The 22,369-nt window shown below is 36.1% G+C and overlaps 1 protein-coding gene across 1 annotated transcript in view; it reads right to left on the bottom strand.

The window, feature by feature from the left end:
* Positions 1 to 3,868: 3,868 nt before the first annotated feature.
* Positions 3,869 to 22,369, bottom strand: part of LOC113229712 (vacuolar protein sorting-associated protein 13A-like) — a 112,385-nt gene continuing 93,884 nt past the window's right edge. The window contains exons 45-54 of the mRNA XM_026463395.1: positions 20,247 to 20,521; positions 17,417 to 18,640; positions 16,576 to 16,768; positions 16,022 to 16,172; positions 14,697 to 14,807; positions 10,317 to 10,340; positions 8,548 to 8,693; positions 7,378 to 7,517; positions 6,764 to 6,890; positions 3,869 to 4,374 (exon numbers count right to left, since the gene is read on the bottom strand). Of these exons, the coding sequence (XP_026319180.1) occupies positions 4,240 to 4,374; positions 6,764 to 6,890; positions 7,378 to 7,517; positions 8,548 to 8,693; positions 10,317 to 10,340; positions 14,697 to 14,807; positions 16,022 to 16,172; positions 16,576 to 16,768; positions 17,417 to 18,640; positions 20,247 to 20,521 (2,526 nt within the window). The 3' untranslated portion in view covers positions 3,869 to 4,239. The remainder of the gene's footprint in view (positions 4,375 to 6,763; positions 6,891 to 7,377; positions 7,518 to 8,547; positions 8,694 to 10,316; positions 10,341 to 14,696; positions 14,808 to 16,021; positions 16,173 to 16,575; positions 16,769 to 17,416; positions 18,641 to 20,246; positions 20,522 to 22,369) is intronic.

The raw sequence follows: 22,369 nt of genomic DNA, 5'->3' as shown, positions 1-22,369 counted from the left end.
GTTGGGGTAGTTGAATGAGGAGAACCAGGATCAACAGCAATCTGATATGTAGCATTCTGTACAATAGCCCAGTTGCGGATGGAAAAAGGTTATAACTTTTATCTTCTCTACATTTAACGTAAGTAAATTGTTATCCAGCCATTTCTTGACAATATTAAATCCAGACTGTGTAGACCGATATGTTTCGTCACAATTCATACCTGTAAAAGTTAAAGTCGTATCATCTGCATAACATTTCTGAATATTCTCATTTGAACGTCACAAGTTCAACAACAACAATTAACAGTTTAGAAACAAGTTTTTCAGTATGCCCTTTCTTATAACTACAAGTGCTATGTATAGATAACTTGTGTAATCAAAAACTCAACGGTGAAATACGTAATAGGTATTAAGTTAAACTTACAGACATCGATTTGATAGGTCTACCTATGCTACACAGCAAAACAGTTGTCTTGGACAATCTTAACTAACAAGCCTTGATTAGAAATACAAAAGCTCGTATTGTTATATCAATTTTCAATTTATTATGGCGAGCTTTCAAATATGTTCATCTACAAATTACCTACTCGATGTTTATCCTTTCAAACAAGTCATTACAAAAGCGATTTTCTTTTCGGTCTATCTAGGGAAAGCCCAACAACAGAAGTTCGGGCCATTGTTATTGTAAGCGTATAAAGTTGAATTTAAATCTTAATTGCCAAGCTCCATACCTATAGATTAATTAGAACAATGCAGTACTGGTTTATATGTAACTGAAAAAAAAATTGGTTGGGCAATAAACTATAAGACATTTTTATTCTTTTTTTTTAATAATGCTAACACATTTTGGATCTTGAAAATGTGTCCTTTAATTTGTAATAATATTCAAAATTTGTCTTTTAGAGATTTAAAGCGTGATGAAATAAAAATTTACCTACTAAAATCTATAACAGTGATCTATTTGACTTTTTAAAATTTGTATTATCCGAGATATTTTTTAAATGATAAACGTGACGTCAAAAACCATGTTAATTTTAAACGTGATTACTTCTTTTAATCTCCGCAACATGACCACGCACAGTAAGTCAAAACTGATAATTCGTGGGCATAGGAATGTCGAGTGGAAAACTGACCTGATTTTTTTTATATGATAAACAATGACAATACTGACAACTTTTATTCTCGTGTCACTTTTATGTTGGTAGTTTTTCTAAATATGGAAAAACATATATTTCGTTTCTTACCTCAAAAATGTAATGTGCGTGACTTCCTAACAGTACTATTCCAATCATTTTCCGAATTATCAGTTTGGGCCCACTGTCGAGAAATAAATATAAACAGCTCCTCACTTTTCACATGTTTAAACAGTCCACCTAAGCTCCGGTTTTTCTAATCAAAGTTATTACATAAAACATATAGACACCGAATACATTAAATAATACCATATGATAATACATTTAACACTGATATATAAATACGATTACCAAATTATGATATTTAACATTCAATATTTAAACTACGAGGCAATATCTCGAATTGCACTGTTGATTCGTTAATTTTTATAACGGCCTACGCCAGCAGTTTCGTGTAGTACAAATTCAGATATCAATATTGCGTACATTTCCATATTTTAAACAAACCCAGTTGTTACTACATAAAGTACACTGTACCATGTGCGTGTGGTAGATTGTGACGTTTATAACAATGTAACCACGTGCGAACGGTACAATTCCCGCACATGGTTCAATGTCTGCCTTTTGCACTATATTCTGCGTAAGCTTCATTCGTTCCAAAAATACGTTATACGACGAAAAAATAAACATTTTCCTGCAGACATGTTAGCCGTATTCGCCAACATATTTATAATAATATTCAACATGTTAGCAATATTAGCCAACATGTTAATATATTAATAAACATGTTAGAAGTATTAACCAACATGCATTTATTAACAAGTGAGCAGTATTAATCATTATAATGTAAAAAATCGCACCAGTTACTCGGTTTCAAACTAGGGAATTCCTCGTATGATGTCGTACGCCACTCAATTAAGACAATGCGCCACTAAAGTAGTGTCGCGTGTCGCCGTGATAGACGAACTAAATAGGTAAGTGATAAAATTATAATAAAACGAGCCCATTGAAACTTGTGAAAGATGTTTACCTAAACACAATTGTAATGATCAGTAAAATTTATTTCAGAATTCCAATTGATCACAGATCTTTTGTGAAAAGCTCAGGTGTAGAATCTGCTTTTCAAATTCGTCTGTAATTTTAGCGTAAACAATTGTGCGTTTAAATTTTTTGTAGCGATTTCCATGTTTCAAATGTTTCTTTTTTTATATTCAAATAAATTGAGTCACAATGTTTTTTAAAAACTAATATTTTAATACATAATAAATACGTTGTGAGAATCTCACATCGAGATCAATTTTTAAATCAAATAACACTTAGGCATTCAATAAATATACTTAACTATAACATTTATGTTCTTGATTAATAACTAAAGGCAGCAGCAGACATGCAACATGTTGCTTTATGTGTAGCTCAAATGCGTAACTTGTTTAAAGACAGTGGCGTCGATACTGTCTAAATTTTAATTCTTAACCATAACAAAATTAACGAAATGAAACAAAGAAAAAACACATTATAGAATCGTACTCAAAATTGACTAGATTATAAATTGCCCTTACAAAAAACAATTTGCTTATACGTATTTGTTTTTTCAAACATCTGTGACTATGGGACCTGTAAACGGACTGAAACGTCGGTTTTGTTAGAAATAAGAAAATTTCATTTCCAATATGTAGCAGTCGCAAAAACCTAAGCATTCTATTCTACAATTTTTTTAAACATTGTTAGTATCTACCGCCCCTCGACATTTTTTTTACATTTTATATATGCAAAACTTTTACAACACAATTTCTTTATTTATAAATATGTAAAAACAAATATATAACGTACGTTATTACATAACTAATTACATTTATATGCAATGTTTGTAACAGCTTAAGTTATATTCCTGTAGGTTTTGCTTAATTTCGTAGTTTAGCGTCGAATACTGATATGATATCTTGTTAGGAATATTGGTACAGTGCTAGTGGAAATACCAACCTCTTTAAAACAAGAAAAGGTTTTGATCGAGTGGCTTGCACTAGGGTTGCACATTGCAATTCGATTTTTATGAAGATCTATTAATTTGCATACGAATCTTTGAATCGATTCATTTCAATGTGATTTATAAGCCAATCGATTCAAAACCATGCAAACGATTAAATTCAAGGCGAATTGAATCGTTTGATCGTAATCATAATTTAAAAGAGTCTCCACTTATTAATATTTCGTCAAGTAGAAAAACAGCTTTGAACATTAAGTTATATAACATTATTATTGAAAAGTTTAATTAGATGTAAAGGATTGGCATCTGTAAAAGCAAAAAAAAATTACAAATTATTATAGCAATTAAATCATGTAATAATGGCGTTTTATTTATTACAAATTTTGAAACGATTTTTATGAGATCGACTCAATTCAGAGGCATATGATCCAATACGATAAAAAAAAATCGATTCAAAGCAAAAAATCGTGCATCCCTAGCTTGCACACCGGTTTTCATAGTGTCGCCATCTATGAGTCTGATCGGGTCAATGTAGAAAACTAACTTCTATATTGTCTCGTGTCTGGGTATCAGTGGTACCGTCGTTGTTTCCAATTTCCATAACACAAGTGTTTTAGTTACTTAGCGTTTTATTTTAGTTAGAGCGTGCTCGAGTCGTGGTCGGCCGGTCGATCGTGTCCAACTTGGTGAATCGTCGGTTCGAGTTTTACTCGCGACCGCGGTTGCTCTGTCAGACACCGAGTCGAGTTAACTCGAGTTGCAACTCGAGTTGCAACTCGAGTTGCAACTCGAGCCAACAGTCACGTCAACTCGAGTAACTCGAGTTGAAAAAAAAAAGCAACTAGTCCCATCGCTACTCTAAACAGCGAGCCATTCAGTACCTGACACTGATACTAGTAGTTGAAAGCATTGATCATACAAAATTTGAACGAAAGAACGATAGCGTGTTTTCTGATTACAACTAATGCCATCTAACGGTGCGCGACGGAACGAACTGAATGTAGCAACACTCATAATAAACTTGTTACAGTATTTTAATTTCCGATGAAATCATAGAAAATTTTATAGATTTTAGTAAACAGCTTTCGTTCAGAAGCAAGAAGTGGCTCATACCAATATTCTTAACAATGAATCAAGTGACCTTTATTGCGGTACGCGCTTGTCTTCCAAAGCGACTATAAGAGCGCATTCGATCTTCGCCTGCAACCACGCCAGCACCTCTGGATCGCCAACTTCGATGGTTTTCTCGTCCGTTGAGAAATAGTTTACCAGCTCGTCCTGAAAATTAAAGACTAGAATGATGCATACGTACGAGTAATAGAAGACAAATTTTTTTATTTTCTTACAATAAGATTCCGGAGAATATGTTAAGATTATCATTTCCTAAGTTCAAAACTTACATTAAAAGTATTTTAATTGAAAAGTCATATTACAAAATTGAAGAGTATGACTGTGTTGGATAAAGATGTATGGAAAAACAACAAAAATGATTCAAAGTGTATTCCATAGCATTTAAGTTTATTTGAAAAGAACAAAAAAAATCCCTAGAGTTTTTTGCCCGTTCTTCTCAAGGAGATCAGCGTAGTGAACGAGCAGTAGCTTAAAAAATGACGTTTTCTAGAGTAAAAATTTTACCTATGGAATAAATGCTTATTTGACTTTGCCTTTGACTCTTTTTATTTAATAAAGCTCAATTTATTTACCATAGCAAACGAATTTCGAAGTACAAATCTTAAAAAGATAATATTGCTGTCTTTATCTTACTCATGCATCATCTGACTCACTTCACGTTCCATTCCTATTATATGAACTGTTGCATTATTATATACTAGCAGCATGTATAGATAATATGTATAGGTAATATGGTCTATTAGTGGTCTGGCTACGTGATATTACACCACACCGGCCTAGGATTTCATCTGCATTTGTTTTTACTTCTTTAATCTTCTAGACAATACAATACGTTATTGTTGACTAGTTTGTGTTAAGTAGTCACATATAATTAGAATTGAAAAATGTTACCTTAAAATAACTAATTTTTAAATAACAAATATTATTGTCTCTCGCCAGGGATGGTAGCTGCAAAGGTATCTAACTGGGTGATAAAACTTTCATGGATTTCTCATAGATGGCGCTACGACCAAAAAGTCATTGAAAAACCAAATACAAAGACACGACAACAAGCACATAGAAAAATTCGTGAGGTCCGCTGGTTCGTTCCGTGGCTTAGTCGGTATAGTGTCCGACACGGTATGCTAGAAGACGTCGGATCGAAGGATTTTTTCCTGAGTGTTCGATCTTTGTATTAATAATTATAACAAACTAGTGGAGTAATTTCACAAAAATAATTGAATATCAATTCAATAAAAATTTAAAACAAATATTATATTTTAAATCATTGACTTACAATTATATGGACGTCGGGTCCGCGCTAAAAAGTGTCCGCACTTGTAAGGCGCTAAAATCGTATACAGAGCGCCAAACTCCGCTTTAGTCTTCATTTGTTCTACTGACAGCGCGATACTGCGATGACATAACAATTTAAATTTCGAATAGGTTGACTTGGGACATTTTTTTCGTGGTTTTTGTATTAGACCCGTCGTCCATTTATTTGTAAGTCAATGTTTTAAATATACATTTTTGCTCAAAAGGGTTACCTCTGAGAGTATTGATTGATAATAAATAAACAATTGAATGTTGCGTCATCACCTTTATTGGGAGTATTTTTAAAGTATAACGATGGTAGTGGGTGTGGTGGGGTGTAGGGTAAACCATCATCATCTTATTTAAGAGCCAGACTCTTGTCCGTGTAGCCTCCTCCACTCCTCACGGTTCATATGCAGTTCCTTGACAGAGGCCTAGAGGTTATAGCTGCGCACTTTGATGTTCTTTTTTATTTGTTCGCTGTCCTCCATTGTTGGTCTTCCTCCCTTTCTATTCTAACTCTATTGTCCCCTCAATTGGGAAAACGTAGAATCTTAATTTTATGCGAAAGTGAGAAAATAAACTATATGAGAAAATACTGAACAAAAGCACAGCTGTTTTGCACAATTTAACCGTCCTCGGGTTCGTGAAGTAGTAAATTTATTTACTTCCATTTTAATGTAATTTTTTGTTGTAATACACTTTTCAGTATTAAGTGGTCATTATTTTCGCAAACACTCCTAGCCCCGCACTAGTGAAACACGGTGTCGCGAGTGCCATGGACACACACATAGAAAACGCATATTACACCCGAACTCACAAGAGAAATAAATGTAGGCCATACAAATATTTCTCCCGGCCCGAAATTCGAACCCGGGACCTCTGCGTAGCAGTCCAGAATGGTAACCGTTCGGCCACGGAGTCAGTTAATCTACATTTGTCATTGACACCTGTCAAAAGTTGAAGTTGCTGAACGAAATCAATAGAGCCATTACAAAGGATTTTTCGCTGTTATGAAATCATTTTAAATCTCTTTTTAGTGGCGTTTAGCTATACAAGTTTATTTAATAATTCACGCGAAATAAACATTCAAAAGATATTTGTAAACGTAGAAAATAATATTAGCCCTCGAAATTATATTTTTCCAGTATTTCAAATTTTGCCAACTTCTCAAAAAGTTTTCCGTAAAAATTTCCACTATTTGAAATTTAAGGAAAATTACCCAACAGCCTTTATAATGTACCTGTTTGATGTTAAGCACGAGCTTCCCATCACGAATGGCCGGCACGCCGATCAGGTCGTCCAGCTTCACCGACCACTCGGCGTGCCACGAACTGTGCGACCCGCCGGAGCGCACCATGAAGATATGCCTGAGATCACAAATAGAGTCCTTCAAACTCACTTTACGCCATTACCAAACCACATGAGTCTATAATTAATTAGTACCAGAACTACGGACTTACCTCCAAGACTCTATTCTGAACACCCAGACCAGAACTAGTAGTCGTTTTAGTAACAGTAAACCTCCTTGTGAAAGAGTTTGTCCAGGGAAATACTGCCACTTTACCTATTTCTGCCGCGGTAATGTGAGCATTACTGCTTTCCGGTTTTGAAGGGTAAGGGTCTTGGTGAAATTACAGGTAGGTACATGAGACTTATCAATATATGTCTCAGGGTGACGGGCGCAGTTGCATTGTCCCTGAGATTATTGCGTCGCTGAGAATTTAGAAAAGTTTATTTCCCAAATAGGTCAGGTCCTACCGGGAATCGAACCTGGGACCACGTCGTCCAGAGCCCACGGTGCAAATCGTTGGGTCACCGAGATTGTCATAAGTTATGTCGTATAAGTATACTTACTGTGTAGATAGAAGTAGAGTGTTGTTGTTGCCGAGATGCGCGTGCGCGAGATAGGCGTCCGTGTCGGCGTAATGTCCTCGTCCAAGCAGGTTTAACAGCTGGACGCCAAGGGCTGCGTGCTGGGAATACGGCCGGATACCCTAGATGAATAAAAGAAATTATTAAAATAGATTCACCTGAGAAAAATCACAAGAACAAAAACAATTGGATATAGTTCTTTATAAAGTTGTCATAGCAAATAGTCAAAAAGATTCTTTCACGCGACGTGATCGCAAATGACCACCAGATGAAGTTTTTTTTTATAATTTCAATGGACGAGATGAACAAGTAGTGCGCCTAATGGTAAGAGACACGTCTATCCGTAACAGTTGCAGTGCCACTGAGAACTTTAAATCACAACCATCTGAAGGGCAGTGCCATTGCACCTGTCATTTTGAGGCAAAGTACTCCTTCAAAATCGGTGGCCAGCAATGATCACGTTGCTGCCATAGACGACAGAGTTCTGCTGCTGTTAAATTGAGGCGGTTTTATAGTTCATTAGATATTATATCCAAGAGGATTGTCTAATTTTCGATGCTTTTTACTTTCCTTACGAAAAAAAAAATCTGTTTTAGCATCTATCTACCAGTTCGTTGAGTAATATTATTGGTGGTGGATGTGACAGTGGTTCCGTTCGTGTTATTTATTTTGTATGTAGGGAGGTTGGCTAAGTTTACTGCATAAAGAAAAAAAACAACACAAACGCATCTCAACCCCTATCAACACGCATCAATGCTTTCATACACGCTCGTCAGTTAAGGGTACCTACTCTTGACCTGGCCCTTCTTTAGGATGGTCTGTTGTCTCTGCCTACCCTTATGGGAAAGAGGCGTGTATGTCAGTTCGCATAGCAACAAGTTTAGTAGCAGTAGAGCTCCTTGTGAAAGAGTTCATCCAAGGAGATACTGCCACCTTGCCTATTTCTGCCGCCAAGCAGTAATGTCAACATTACTGTGTTCCGGTTTTGAAAGGTAAGGGTGCTGGTAAAATTACAGGCGCATGAGACTTGTCACCTTCAGGCGTGTTGCTTACACTAGGCTCACGACTTATTCGTCCCGTTTTCATTAATATGGATTTTCGCAAAATAACGCCCGAATCTACAAATCAGTTTGTATACCGCAGTTGACTTACCTCAGCTGCAGGGCAGTGCCGCGGCAGACGTTTCCTGGCGACCAATCGACCACCGCTACGTTCGACGCAAGACCTTAGCGCGTTTTTCGCACTGTCTGCTCCAAGTTGTCGAGTCAACGCAGCTCTTGCTGCTTCACGACAAAGATCTGATGACGTTGTTAAAAAGTATTAAAAAGTTATATTCATACAACAAGAGTAGGTATGTTTTCCTCTGAGGAAATTGTGAATAAAACTTCCCTTTGAAATTCCAGATATTTCGTTCTATATGACTATAAGTAGCAATTACTTTACTACGGTTGTGTTTGCGAAAATAAAGGTTTTATAAGTACAAGTATAATTATACTCATGGACGTATTTGGAGGAACGCTAAATCAAGGTTGAATTATGATACAAACGTTCATATGAATCACTGGCCAGATATACCAGAACGTTTAATTTGAAAAAATAAAGATTTCGATTAAACGTTTTGGTATCTATGGATCGAAAGCAAAAGATGATTGAAGTAATTCTTTTTTCAAATTAAACATCTTGTATATGTGGCCAGTGGTTCATATGAGCACTGTTATCATAATTCAACCTTTTTTTAGCGCTCCACTAAAAATATCCAAATATTACTTTTTTTTAAATTATTCCTTGAATTTAGGTAAATATATTGTCTATTCTAATCCCCAATAATTACTTACCCGCAAATTTTAACCACCATATACAATACAAGTTTAATAGTAACCGTGTTTAGATTTCTTGCATAATTCCATTGTTAATATTTACTTATATGATTCACGGATCTGGACTACACTATATATTTATTAACAGACTCCTTATTTTTCTAGTCGAATATGAAAAAATAAGTCATTATCTAGTTTGAAGAACACTTTCCTTTCACGTAAGAAAGTTGGTTTCTATTCCGCCCAATAAATTACTCCTTTCGAATGTTTAGTTAAATTAACGGTGAAAACTTGGTGATGAAACCTAAATATCGGAAAAGGTTGACAAAATACTTGAGACACGTGTGCAACCTCCAAACCGCATTACTTTTTCTTCTAAATTTCTAGAACTGCAAGAGTTACGTGCCATGCAACATTCCAGAAAGAAAAATAAGTTTCAGGTTTTAGGGAATACAAATAGGTATGTGCTTTCAAATATTGTGTTTCCTAAACAAGCAATAATGACTGAATTCGAGAATGGAGATATTCAAAGTTTAAATATTTTACTTTCATTACAAGACAGAATTAAACCTATGACCATTCAGACATATGTTATTGCAAAAGCGCGAATGACCGGGAATACCCCTTCGATCGCCGTTGACAGTGTTGCCATTTTTAATTTTTTAAATTGGTGATACTCGAGTCAATTCAACAAACACTTTCAATAAAAGTTCAATCTTGAAGTAAGCGTTTAAAATTCAACAATTGTATAGTTATTGATAAGAATCATGTTTGCATAAGATGTTCTGGTTGCACTCTGGGATGCACCAAAAACTGATAAAATACTTTGTTGTCTTTCCTGTTCAATATTACGTCATGAATCATTACAACGCTTTTATTTAATTTTATTACATATATAATATTTATTTTTAATTTACAACAAAAAAATAACTGTCAGTTCGCTGCTTGGCCCTGTTATTTAAATGTATTTGCACAAGGTCCACAACGAACGCATCAAATAGATATATCTCTATCACAGTGAGAATGTCTCGGTAAATCTCCACAATTCCTTTTGGAATGCAGTCAAATATTAAATATGAATTAATCATGCAATAGAATACTCACTTCGCACGACTATAGACTCGTCGTCTGTCCGCGATGCAAATAGAAACAACGTTAGACACATTAAACATCGCACTACGGATTGATAAAGCTAAGTTTAATGCTGCGACCAATAATGGTAGTAATGTTGAGACCAATTGTGGTATAGATAGTGGTTACTAATTGTTAGACCAATAGTGGTACCGATTGTAAAGTCAACAGTGGCATCAAGGATACCAATGAAAAGACCAATAGCGGTACGAATAGTAGCGCATTTGTTAGTGTCTAAAACGTGTCTTAAGTGTTCTTTTCTAACACAAAAAGTGCACAAATAAATAAGAAACAAATTAGTGTAGTAAATAATGTATTTTTAGACTTAGCTTTATCTTTCATTTGTAAAATAAACAATCATCTATTACAGTCAAACAAAGGTATGATTTCACTACCATTGACTATTCCTTAATGAAAATAGAAAAAATATGAAAGACCAAACGCGCCTTGCAGCGTAGAAAAATATCGCAAGCAAATGTGATAATTATTTCGTCAATTTTTGTGTTCTTTTTAACTGTTCTTTTGTTACTTTTTGTGATATTTTAAACGCTGTGCGCGTATATCAGAATTTAAACATAAATAACCAAAGTGGGTGAAGTTAGGCTGTATATGATGATGACTCAAAGTTTAAAAATTTTAGCTTAAAAAATCTATAACCCCTCTGTCAATTTAAAAAAAGTAAAGAAAATTTAAAAAATATTTATGATATTTTAAAAGATGAGGCTTTGTTCGTCTAATAGACATTAGCTAGACCAATGGAAGGTTTAAAACAAAAGCTAAATTAAAAGAAAGCTATTAGAAAGACGTGCTGGTATCAGAAGCATGCCGGAAATAATAACAAGGTATACTAAGCATCGTGCTAAGACTACGGACAGTAAGAGGGACACCACGCGTTAATATGTGTGGTTATTCCCTAACACGTGTGCCTTCACACTTAAGGTTTAAATTTAACTTTATGCTATTAACGATAAGGCAGTTCAAAGCGAAAAGGCCAACGTGCTGGTGTCCATACAACGGCGATGCAGAAAGACGTGCAATGTAGCAGAATTAGGACTACCAACAAAAATGATCAATTCGACACTGCGGGCAGCGATCCAATAAGCCAGTTAGTTTGTTTTTTTTCTAACTATATCGCACCTTTGCTATAATAAAACCACATATATAAATTGTGATCATACGTTATAAGAGCTTTTACCACATCAAAGTTTAAAAACAATACGAAATACATGACTTAAATTATGTAGGTATAATTGTTATAGTACATTATGTATAAAGGGCGGTAAATAAGGACTTATGAACGAGACTCTAATAGAAGCCCTATGTCGAAGACTGAGGGCTTTCGGAGTCGAGGTTCGTAATTCCCGTACCTTCCGTGAAACATACAATGTTTTTCATCATTTATGCATGTAAAAAGTGTGATTGTATGCAAACTAACTTGACTATATGGTGCCCCAAATAAAACCCTCGGGTCTTTTTTTTTCTCATTACCGACTATGACTGCAAGGAGAAGAAAAATTTTATAATGTCATGTTTAATTCATAGAATCTCTTCTAAAAAGTTATCATTATGCAGATGTGGCCTTATTACACCATAGGTGTGGCATGGTACTTATTTAACAATTCTAGAATAACTGACATTTCTTTCTATGATCAAGAGACAAGCATATTCGTAGATAAAAACCGAAATATTATCTAATTCAGATTTAGCTTTATTTATTTTTTCCTAACTCGAAGTTTTTTTCAGAGCTTTAAACCTCAAAGATTGGAGGAGCACTGCCACTGCGCCCGTCACCCTGAAACTTGCTTGACAAGTCCCATGTGCCTGTCATTTCACCAGCACCCCTATCATTCAAAACCGGAAGGCAGTAATCCTCACATTACTGCTTGACAGCAGTAATAGGTAAAGTGGCAGTATTCCCCTGGACTAACTCTTTCACAAGGAGCTCTACTGCTATCAATGATAAGAAATTTGATGAGCGGCATGGTGCTAAAGTTTTAATTTTTAAGTTACGTACATTTAATTAAATTTTTATTGAATTGATATACAATTATTTTTTGTGAAATTACTCCACTAGTTTGTTATAATTATTAATACAAAGATCGAACACTCAGAAAAAATTCCTTCGATCCGGTCGGATTCGAACCGACGTCTTCTTGCATACCGTGCCAGACGCTATACCAACTAAGCCACGGAACGAACCAACGGACCTCACGAATTCTTCTATGTGCTTGCGTCGTGTCTTTGTACTTGGTTTTTCAACGACTTTTTAGTCGTAGCGCCGTCTATGAGAAATCTTTGGCAGATTTATCACCCAGTTAGTACATTTACAGCTACCAGTCCTGGCGAGAGATGTCGCTATTCACTGTATTAATTAAATTTTTATTGAATAGATATACAATTATTTTTTGTGAAATTACTCCACTAGTTTGTTATAATAGTAGTTTGTTATAAATTACGTACATTTATTAATGTTTAGCAATATATTCAGGGCCAGATTTAGAGTTTGGACGCTCCCAGGTCCAAGCCATTTTTTAATAGACATTTATTATTATACACATTGCGTCCGTGTGATATTTGCAATATATTCAGGGCCAGATTTAGAGTTTGGACGCTCCCAGGTCCAAGCCATTTTGTAATAGACATTTATTATTATACACATTGCGTCCGTGTGATATTTGAAACAAATATTGTGAATGATAAATATGTATCCACGAATGTTTATTTACAAAGAAAAGTCCTATAGTTTCTTGCTCATTCTTCTTAGAGGAATCTGCCTTACGAATGAGTAGTAGAGTTAATCAAACTTGACGATTTCAAGTGTAATTTTGTAAAAGTGATATTTACTCAATCAGGATCTCGATAACATAGTGCAATGGTCGCATAAAAACGATCTTCTCCTTAATGCTCAAAAATGTTCTTATACTATATTGGGTACTCGTAAACAAATAGAGGTACTTAGAACAGCTAATCCCGTAGTGATGGTAAGAGGACAGCGGATCAATGAGGCTCCTACAGTTAACCTAGGTCTGTTGCTTCATGGTTCACTAAGTTTTGAAAAACATGTTGGGTTCAAAATAGGGAAATGTCACGCTTCATTGAAGCACCTTTACAAATTAAGGCCATTCATCAGTGAAGTTGTTAGATGAGATTATCAAATTCGCTAGTATTGTTAATATTGGATTACTTATTAGTATTATTAGTTTAATTAGTATTATTAGTTTAATTAGTATTATTAGGATTAGTATATTGGCCACGTCTTACAACAAAACTGCCGATAAAATTCAGAAGGTTCAGAACTCCTGTATAAGTTGTTGTTTCAAGGTACCACCCGGATCTCATATTACACCCTTTTTAAATACCTATAATTTATTAAATATGAGACATAGATATATTTTAAAATTAAACAGTCTGGTGTATACCTTGAGGGTTTCGTCAATTCCTAAATATCTAGTCCAAAAACTCAACTGGAGTGATCAGTTATACAGCGGTAATGTCTGATATATGCGGTACCCGCATCTTCAGTTATTGACTCTCCCTCGTTTAACTTTGTACAGGGGCAGCTTTCGTTTCGCAGCGAGTAAGTGCTGGAATGACCTTCCACGCTAAAACGTTGTTTACTTTTAAAAACCGATGTAAGCAATGGCTCCTATCTGTACAAAAATCTAGTAACAACTGGTCCCCAATTAAAACTCCTAGCAGCACAAAATTTTAAATTTTTGGTTAAATGTATGAAAAATATATATAATTTACACGGACAGCCATTAAATTTTAACATAATACTAGTTTTTACTAAAGATAGGTTATTACTTAGTGTACACTCCTATTAGTTTATATTACCTTAAATTAGCACTCATATGAGCTTGGTGCAGCAAGCGAACAGCTAGCCAGGTGAAGACTAAAAATCAGCAATGCTGAGTCTAACCTTTTTGTCCACATCACTCAATTGTTTTTTTTTATTCTGTTCGTTTTTTAAGTATTTGTTCTTTATGTTTTGTGAAGAAATAAATACCTTTTTATTTTATTTTTTATTTTAATTTGCTTATCTATGAAACAAAGATTATTTCATTTTGAATTTCCCAACAGCGCATAGGACCAGTGTGATGAATTATAGTCAAATCTTCTCCTGAGAAGAGTCCCGTGTTCAGCAGTAAGATATATAATGGGTAATTAACAAGTCAACAATATTGCCAATCGATATCTTCGAATAACAAATTTGATAAACAAGTGCATGAAAGTATACTATGGAAATGTCAGATATCCCAAATGTTTAAAAATCGCAGCACAGAATCACTATTTAACTATCAACTACAGTATATTTTCCAGTGCAACATGCAACACCAATCCACATCTCACCAAAAGTGGGCCTGGCAATGAGGCCGGTGAGGGCCAGCGCTGCGCTCGCGGCGTTCTGCTTGTCGTCCTCTATTATCGCGAAGGGTAGATCGTTGCTTGGTACCCCACCGCCTTTGTCATTATTATTATATTTAATCATTCAAATTCACACAAAACGATGTGTAGCACGTATTGTTACGTTTTCACGAGTATCATTCAGCTTCTCCATCAAGGCGTTTACATAGGGTCGATTGCCGCTTTAGGTAGATTAATTGACCTTGTCAAGGGAGACGGAGACGACTCAGAGTTTACACCGTGTCAACAAGGCGGGGCTGTCGACGCGCTGTTTACACCGAGTCGAGTGCCACCTACTCAATAATCACCATCACGTCTTTATAAATACAAGTTTACACACCGGGACAGACCAACAAACCGATCAAATAGCTAAGTACTCCCTTGCCCGCAACACGAGCATCGTAGTGGGACGCGGCCGCAATCACATTGAAGCTTGTTTGGACAAGTGTCGCTTGCCGAAGGCGACGGAGTCGCCTGCCAAAGTCTACACCTAGTCGACTTGGATGACTTCGGCAGTGAAATACGGTCGTCAAACGACTCCCTTCGACGTGCCTACACTAAGTTGGTTGACGCCTTCGCCTTAGTGTAGATGCATCATCACGCATACCAAGTAAACGCGACAGTTGCACCTTATTGGCTAAATAGGATGTAAGTTATTGCTTATTTAAAAATTTGTACTTAAATTGTCCCAATGTATGTGTGCAACAATGATGCGTCGCTTGATGTACGCTGGGTCCTTTAATGTATTGTGATTTAAAACTAAAATTATACTAGATAGAAATACACTTTATTGCTCAAACACAAGATCAAAAACGATACATAGATAACTTTGAACTAATGTCGACCTTTAGTTTTTTAGTTTAGTTTTCCTCGATTGTCTGGCTACCTTAGCCAGACAATCGAGGAAAACTAAACTGAGTAATATACCTACACTCGTGGATATATTTAGAGGAACGCTAAATAAAGGTTGAATAATGAATACAATGTTCGTATGAACCACTGGTCACTTAGGTACAGAACGATTAATTTGAAAAAAGAATGTCTGCAATTGTCTTTTGATTTCGACTAAACGTTCTGGTATTTGTGACCAGTGGTTCATTGGACCGTTGTTATCATAATTCAACCTTTTTTTAGTGTTCCTCTAAAAAAGTCCACGAGTATATTATATTGAATGGATCAATCGAAGTTTTATTTGCTGCGGGGTTTGTGATTGATTTCGTTAACTTATCGATATGCGTCATATTAGAGTGCGTAAAGATTATAATACATACTTTGTTTCCTCCTCGCGGGACTCCTTTTCGGCACGTCGTCAAATACAGAGGCAGGTGTAGCAGCGCCGCATGCGCAATGACCCAGCAGCCGCGCTGCACCATACCCTAGTTTGTATGCGACGTCGTCTTGCTTACGCGTCGATATTGAGCCCTATTTAGAGTTTAAAAAAATCTTTGCAATCATTTCAAAATTATACAATACAATCAGCTTTCTAACGCGTTAGCACAATCGTAAAGAGAAGGAACAAAACACTGTCAGTCTTTTGGCCTATTCTTAGGGAACATCGCACGGTGGTAGGCAAAACCTATGTTCTTATATTTTCTTGATATACCTGATATTTCACTGCTTCTGTCATGCCATCTCCATTCACAATCGTTCTAAACATTTATGCGAATATTCCAATAATATCCATCCTTTTCACTTTCTATCCTAACGCGAACTTATTAAAAATATCTATTACTACATTTAGCACGTAGAACTGCACCAACTGGGTCTAATCTATTGGACCCAGCATTGGGTGCTAGTTCAGTAGTGACGATGGCCTTCAACTTACCAAATAAGGCTCATAGAATTGTTTGATGCCTCTCGAGAAGTCCCCAATAATACTGTAAGGGTTGCCGAGGATGTTCAGCCCCAACACTAGCACGTAGAATTGCTGTACCAGTTGGGTCCAGTAGTGGCGTGATGATAGCTCCACCAGAGTTGACAGCGTTACTGGCGCATTACGGAGCTCCAAATACGCCATTCTGATTTAACAAATTATGATGATTACGTTGGTCATTTTTTTAATTCTCTCTGTACTGTATATACCTAACCTTAAATTTTAAGAAAGTGGACATTTGTTTTACAAAGAATTAAAATGAGATACTTTTCTATTGGAAAGAACTCCTTCCTTCACTCAGTGGATGAAATTTAAAGGCCGGTTCAGATGACAAGAGTTAGACGTGCGATAAACGTATGCACGACAGGTGAACGTCTACGGTTACTTATGGATAAAATTCGTTTATTTGCACGCAATAACGCTGGTAATCTGTACTGGCCCTAAAATATTAAAAAATTCAAATGCATAAATGATGAGCTTGAAAACGAAGCCGTTAGTTACAATTCTTATCTTCAGAGATATATCATAAATTTCAGGTATAATCATTGACTTACAATTATATGGAAGTCGGGTCCGCGCTAAAAAGTGTCCGCACTTGTAAGGCGCTAAAATCGTATACAGAGCGCGACACTCCGCTTTAGTCTTCATTTGTTCTACTGACAGCGCGATACTGCGATGACATTACAATTTAAATTTCGAATAGGTTGACTTGGGACATTTTTTTCGTGGTTTTTGTATTAGACCCGTCGTCCATTTATTTGTAAGTCAATGGGTATAATGCAAGATTACTTACCGAATAACAACATCCTTCATATCACAAAGCGATGATCCCCACGAGTTGAATAGGTACTCTAACAAATCACTATTAAACAATTTAGGCCGATTCTCTCTTTTGTTCCCGAACCTGCTTCGACTGGGGCTGTTCACATCTGCAGAGTAGCCCCTTGATGACAAACTTAACACCACTTTAACTGGAGAAAGATGTACGTACTCCAATAGGACGTTTCTTTTAGCTACCATTTGACTTTTTATAGCTATAATTGGCAAAGGCATGTGAACCAACGCCAAGTCAGCCCTGAGACGAACTGCTGGTTTTTCTTCAATCTTCCAATGGTTCAATATGTCAAAGACGTAGTTAACAAAACCTCGATCCAAGTTAACACAGAACTCTTGAATGAGAACTTTCAGGTATTTGTATACGTCCTGGTTTAAAGTTGGTATATGTTGTTTCAAAGCGACAATTTCTATACAAGGTTTCACGTCTCGGTTTGATCTTGCATTCGGGGGCAACGGGGCCGGGTATAGTACACTCGGGAATACAGCTTCGTTCAACTGATTGTCAATCTGCAGTCTTTGCAACTTCAAATGGCAATACGTGTACGTATCGGACTTTCGCAGCTGCAACCATACGCCAGGGTTGTACGTCCTTCGTAGTTCAGAGAAAAACGGTTTGGTCATTTGCATTTTTTCTAAATCAATATGTAAATATTCTTTTAATTGGCACTTCTTTTCTTCTTTTTGGTACTTCTCTTCGATCCATGACGTCAATTCCTGTGACAACTGCTTCCATTTGAGACTGACATTGACTTCCCATCTTGGCAAGGAGTCCGTCACGCTCATGTAGGCTAACTCTTTGATACCAACGTTAGTTTGTACACAGACAGACAAACTAACACCTGACAGAGACATGTACACCTCATAATTACTTCTCTCTGAGTTAATTCTCATTCTGTACTGATATGCGATCGTCTCATCTTGAGCTAGCGCGAAGACTCTTTGATACCCATCCATATAAGATATCCAGTATACAATGACTTTGTCCTTTCGTAACTTTTTTGTCTTGCTATGGTTTTCTGGAAGTTGTGAGCTGTCGGAATCGTCGCTGCTGGAAGTACAGGGCTCAGGAGACTTTGGTGTGAGTCGTTTGAGAGTCGAGGAGAGTTTTGACGTGACGCTGCTTGTTGCAACTAGTGTGGTTTGTTTAACGGAGTGAAATGTCACTTTTTCTTCGCCGAAACTGAAAAGCAAATAGGTCAATGACCATTACCAGTTACATCACATGATAACAAATTAGACTTGTTCGATTGTATGTAAATGCACTCAAGAATAAACTCAGAGTCAATTTTTTTTTCTTTTTTCATTTTATTGAATAATTCATGACTCTAGTACCTAACGCAAGCATTAAGTTATATTCATTAGGTAAATGCTTGTTGTATAAGGGTTTAATTTTTCTACTAGTACAGACGACTCCGGTGGCACAATATATTGCATAGTGTGTGCTGGATAAGGTGATCCCGGGTTCAATTCTCAGTAAATAACTTATCTAAATTAATTTTAGTTCGAGTGTTCTGGGAAATGCCCAGGAGTTAATTTCGTTGCACTATTCCATTACTATTATTATAGACGGAAATCCAGGAAGCGCAAACGGCAAAGCTATTGAATACAAAAAGTACAATGTAAGGGCTATTCAAGGCAATAGTGTAGTTAGCATTTTTATTAACAAACGCGTGTACCTTATCGGACACTTCATTGCTTAACACCGTTGACTTACAATTATATGGACGTCGGGTCCGCGCTAAAAAGTGTCCGAACTTATAGGGCGCTAAAATCGTATACAGAGCGTCATTCACGCTTTAGTCTTCGTTTGTTCGACTGACAGCGAAGCAAGCAAAATTAGACAGTACTGCAATGACATTACAATTTAAATTCAACGTTTTAGCTTTTTCATATTCCTTTACATGTCACTACGTTTAAATAGGTTGACTTGGGACATTTTTTTCGTGGTTTGTGTATTAGACCCGTCGTCCATTTATTTGTAAGTCAATGCTTTTTAACACCAACTGAAATTGTATAATTACATCTTAGAGGATGGAAAAAAATTGAGGAAAGGTGCTGCCCTATCTACGGAATAAACGTGGCTGTCTAAATCAAAATTGTACACCCCAAATGGCGGATTTTAATGTTGTACCACAATCATCGAAAAATATGGAGTCGTATGGCTTGAATCTATACTCCATATACTCCACGTTACGTATTTTCGAATCCCGTAGAATCCCGCAGTAGTTAAACAAAGACAATAACACATTTATGTTTTCAACGTCGAAATGCATCATATACATATAACGTCTGATTTATATATGTCAACATTACAATAACATGTCCTTTGGTTTCCATAGTCTAAGAATTACATGTATTTTATATTTCAAAGATATTGATAAATATTTTTAATGTTTGAAACGATAGGATATTGAAATTATTTGACTCTAGGTTTTCTGGGTATGTACTCTTGTTACTCTAGACCAAATAATACAAAGCATCTAGTGATTTTATAATACGGGCTTAGCTTTTTCGCCGCTTTTATTTATTTTACTGTTCGTTTTTTGTTAAAAGCTAGTAAGCGTCTCAATTGAAAAGTGGGTGGTTCGACTCCCAGCGGCGACGGCAATACCTCTTGGTAACGGTGATGTACGAAAACATCACGACGATACCTGGATATCGAAGTTTCATAACCTTTGGAAAACGCGTGGCCCAACTCGTACTGAGCCAACACGGCGGACTATTATACTTTGTCATTAAAGGAAACCCCAATCAACCAGTGAAATATATTGGCGATAATAACTTACCCATCCTGCTCAAAATGTGCTTCAAAGCCTTTCCCCTTATTGTTATAAATATTCCAAAGCAGCTTCCGTTCTTTTGCAGGATCATCCCAAGTGTAAAGCACGCACTGATAAGGACTGAGCAGCGTGGCCTGACCGGAGTCGGCTTGCTGCAGCTTCAGGAACAAATCGTCGCAGAGGTTGTCGATCCGGACCGGGGCGTCGCCGGATGTGAACGGCTTGAACGTGATCGTGAACGGACGGTCTGTACCGCCAGTTACTTCCACGCATATTGCTGACTGGAACAAATGGATTTGTGTTTTCTAAATTAAATGTTTTATTTAACCAAAGTCAAAGATTCATTTATTCCATAGGTAAAATAAGTTTACACTACTTTTTTAGGCTACTGCTCGTTTACTAAGCTCACTTCCCTGAGAAGAATGAGCAAGAAACTCTAGGGATTGCTCTTTTCAAAAAAACTTAAAAACTATGGAATACACTATAGTAACACGTAGTCTTCAATTTTGTAATATGAACTTTCAATTAAAATACTTTTAATGTAAGTTTTAAACTTAGGAAATGATCATATTAATATAATATGCTTCGGAATCTTATTGTAAAATGGTATACAGTTCTCATAAAATAATAGTTTACCTTAGTTAAACGGTATCGTGGTACAATATGAGATTGGGCTTAGTTCTAAAGTTAATATTATATCTCTACGGATATCTTCTCTCTTAATGATATTATGTATATTTTTACGGGCATACAAAATATTTGAATAAATATACTGTGATGCCACAGTCATGATACCCGAATCCTTAAACTTTTCTTAGAGTGAAACCCGAGAACCTAAACGGTAGACAGAACGAATCGCTCGTTTTTGCAACACAAATATGTATATCTGCCCCACATGAGAATCCCGTAGGCCATTATACTATGGAAGTAAGTATAGTAAACAATTCTAGCAGTATCAACATCGGTAAGCTCGCGTACCTATTCTACGGACTGCGTATGCAACGGAGCTTAATCTGCTGGCCAAGAAGATAATAAATAAGTAAGCGTATCTGTCAATAAGATTATTATTTAATTTATTTTAAGACCAACGGCTATCTTACAGAATAAAACTTAAATAACAACGGAGAGCCAACTATAGGTCCTGACTGATAGACACACATTGAGCATTGAATTAAAATTATATCACTAGTAACTATAATATACTACGACAAATTCGCAACACTTTGTAATTTCCTACTCGCCAAAAAAAACAAACTGTGGCGGTTAGACGCCGCCTATTAACACCGGCTCGCTGTGGCAGTCTCTTTGGACGAGAGTCGCCATAAAGAGTGTTACACTTGCCAAAAATATTCGATAGTTTTTTAATTACGGGAACTGTCACATGTCAGCAATTGGAAATTGTTTGAACTGTTTATTAAAAATTAATTGATAAAATCATATACTATATAGGAAATGAAACTATTTTTCCGGATTTCGGAATCCGATCGGTTTGTTTGAAAAAACAAATATAGGCGATTTAAATCCGAAAAAATAGTTTCATTTCCTATATGTAACAATCGCGAAAACCTAAGAACTCGATCATATAATATAATTTATGAATTCACGATGCCGTTTTATTGTTCGTTAGGAAAACGATAAATTCCCCAAAAAACTATTCATGAGATGCTTTACCGGTACAACACTAATGTTAATAATCCCAATACAGAGTACTAAAACAACCGACCTCAAAAGTCATTCGTCCCCTAAATGTGGAATATTTTTTAGAAATTTAAACGGGGCCACTATTGAGGTATCTTCTTCCAACAAAAATCATAATCGGTTTAAAAAAAAACATACTGTCGATTGAGAACCTACTCCTCTTTTGAAGTAGGTTCAAAAGGTCAATATGAACCTGCTTGGACAATATATTGAAGCTGTTACTAGCACGCCACGCTGTTACTGATAACATTGTTTGTCTCCGATATTACTTGTTCCTCTTCCTTAAATTTGTCGGTTTCGGAAATTCCTCTCTTTTATTTTTATTTTTTATTTATGGCACATTAACAAACATCAGACACAAACAATATAGGAAAAAAACACTTAAAAATTAATAAAGCAGGCATATTTGTGCCCAATTATAACTGTTCTCA

This window comes from Hyposmocoma kahamanoa, unplaced genomic scaffold, assembly GCF_003589595.1.
Source record: "Hyposmocoma kahamanoa isolate Upper Pololo Valley unplaced genomic scaffold, ASM358959v1 62, whole genome shotgun sequence".
NCBI lineage: Eukaryota > Metazoa > Arthropoda > Insecta > Lepidoptera > Cosmopterigidae > Hyposmocoma > Hyposmocoma kahamanoa.
This window is presented reverse-complemented; position numbering and strand designations above follow the sequence as displayed.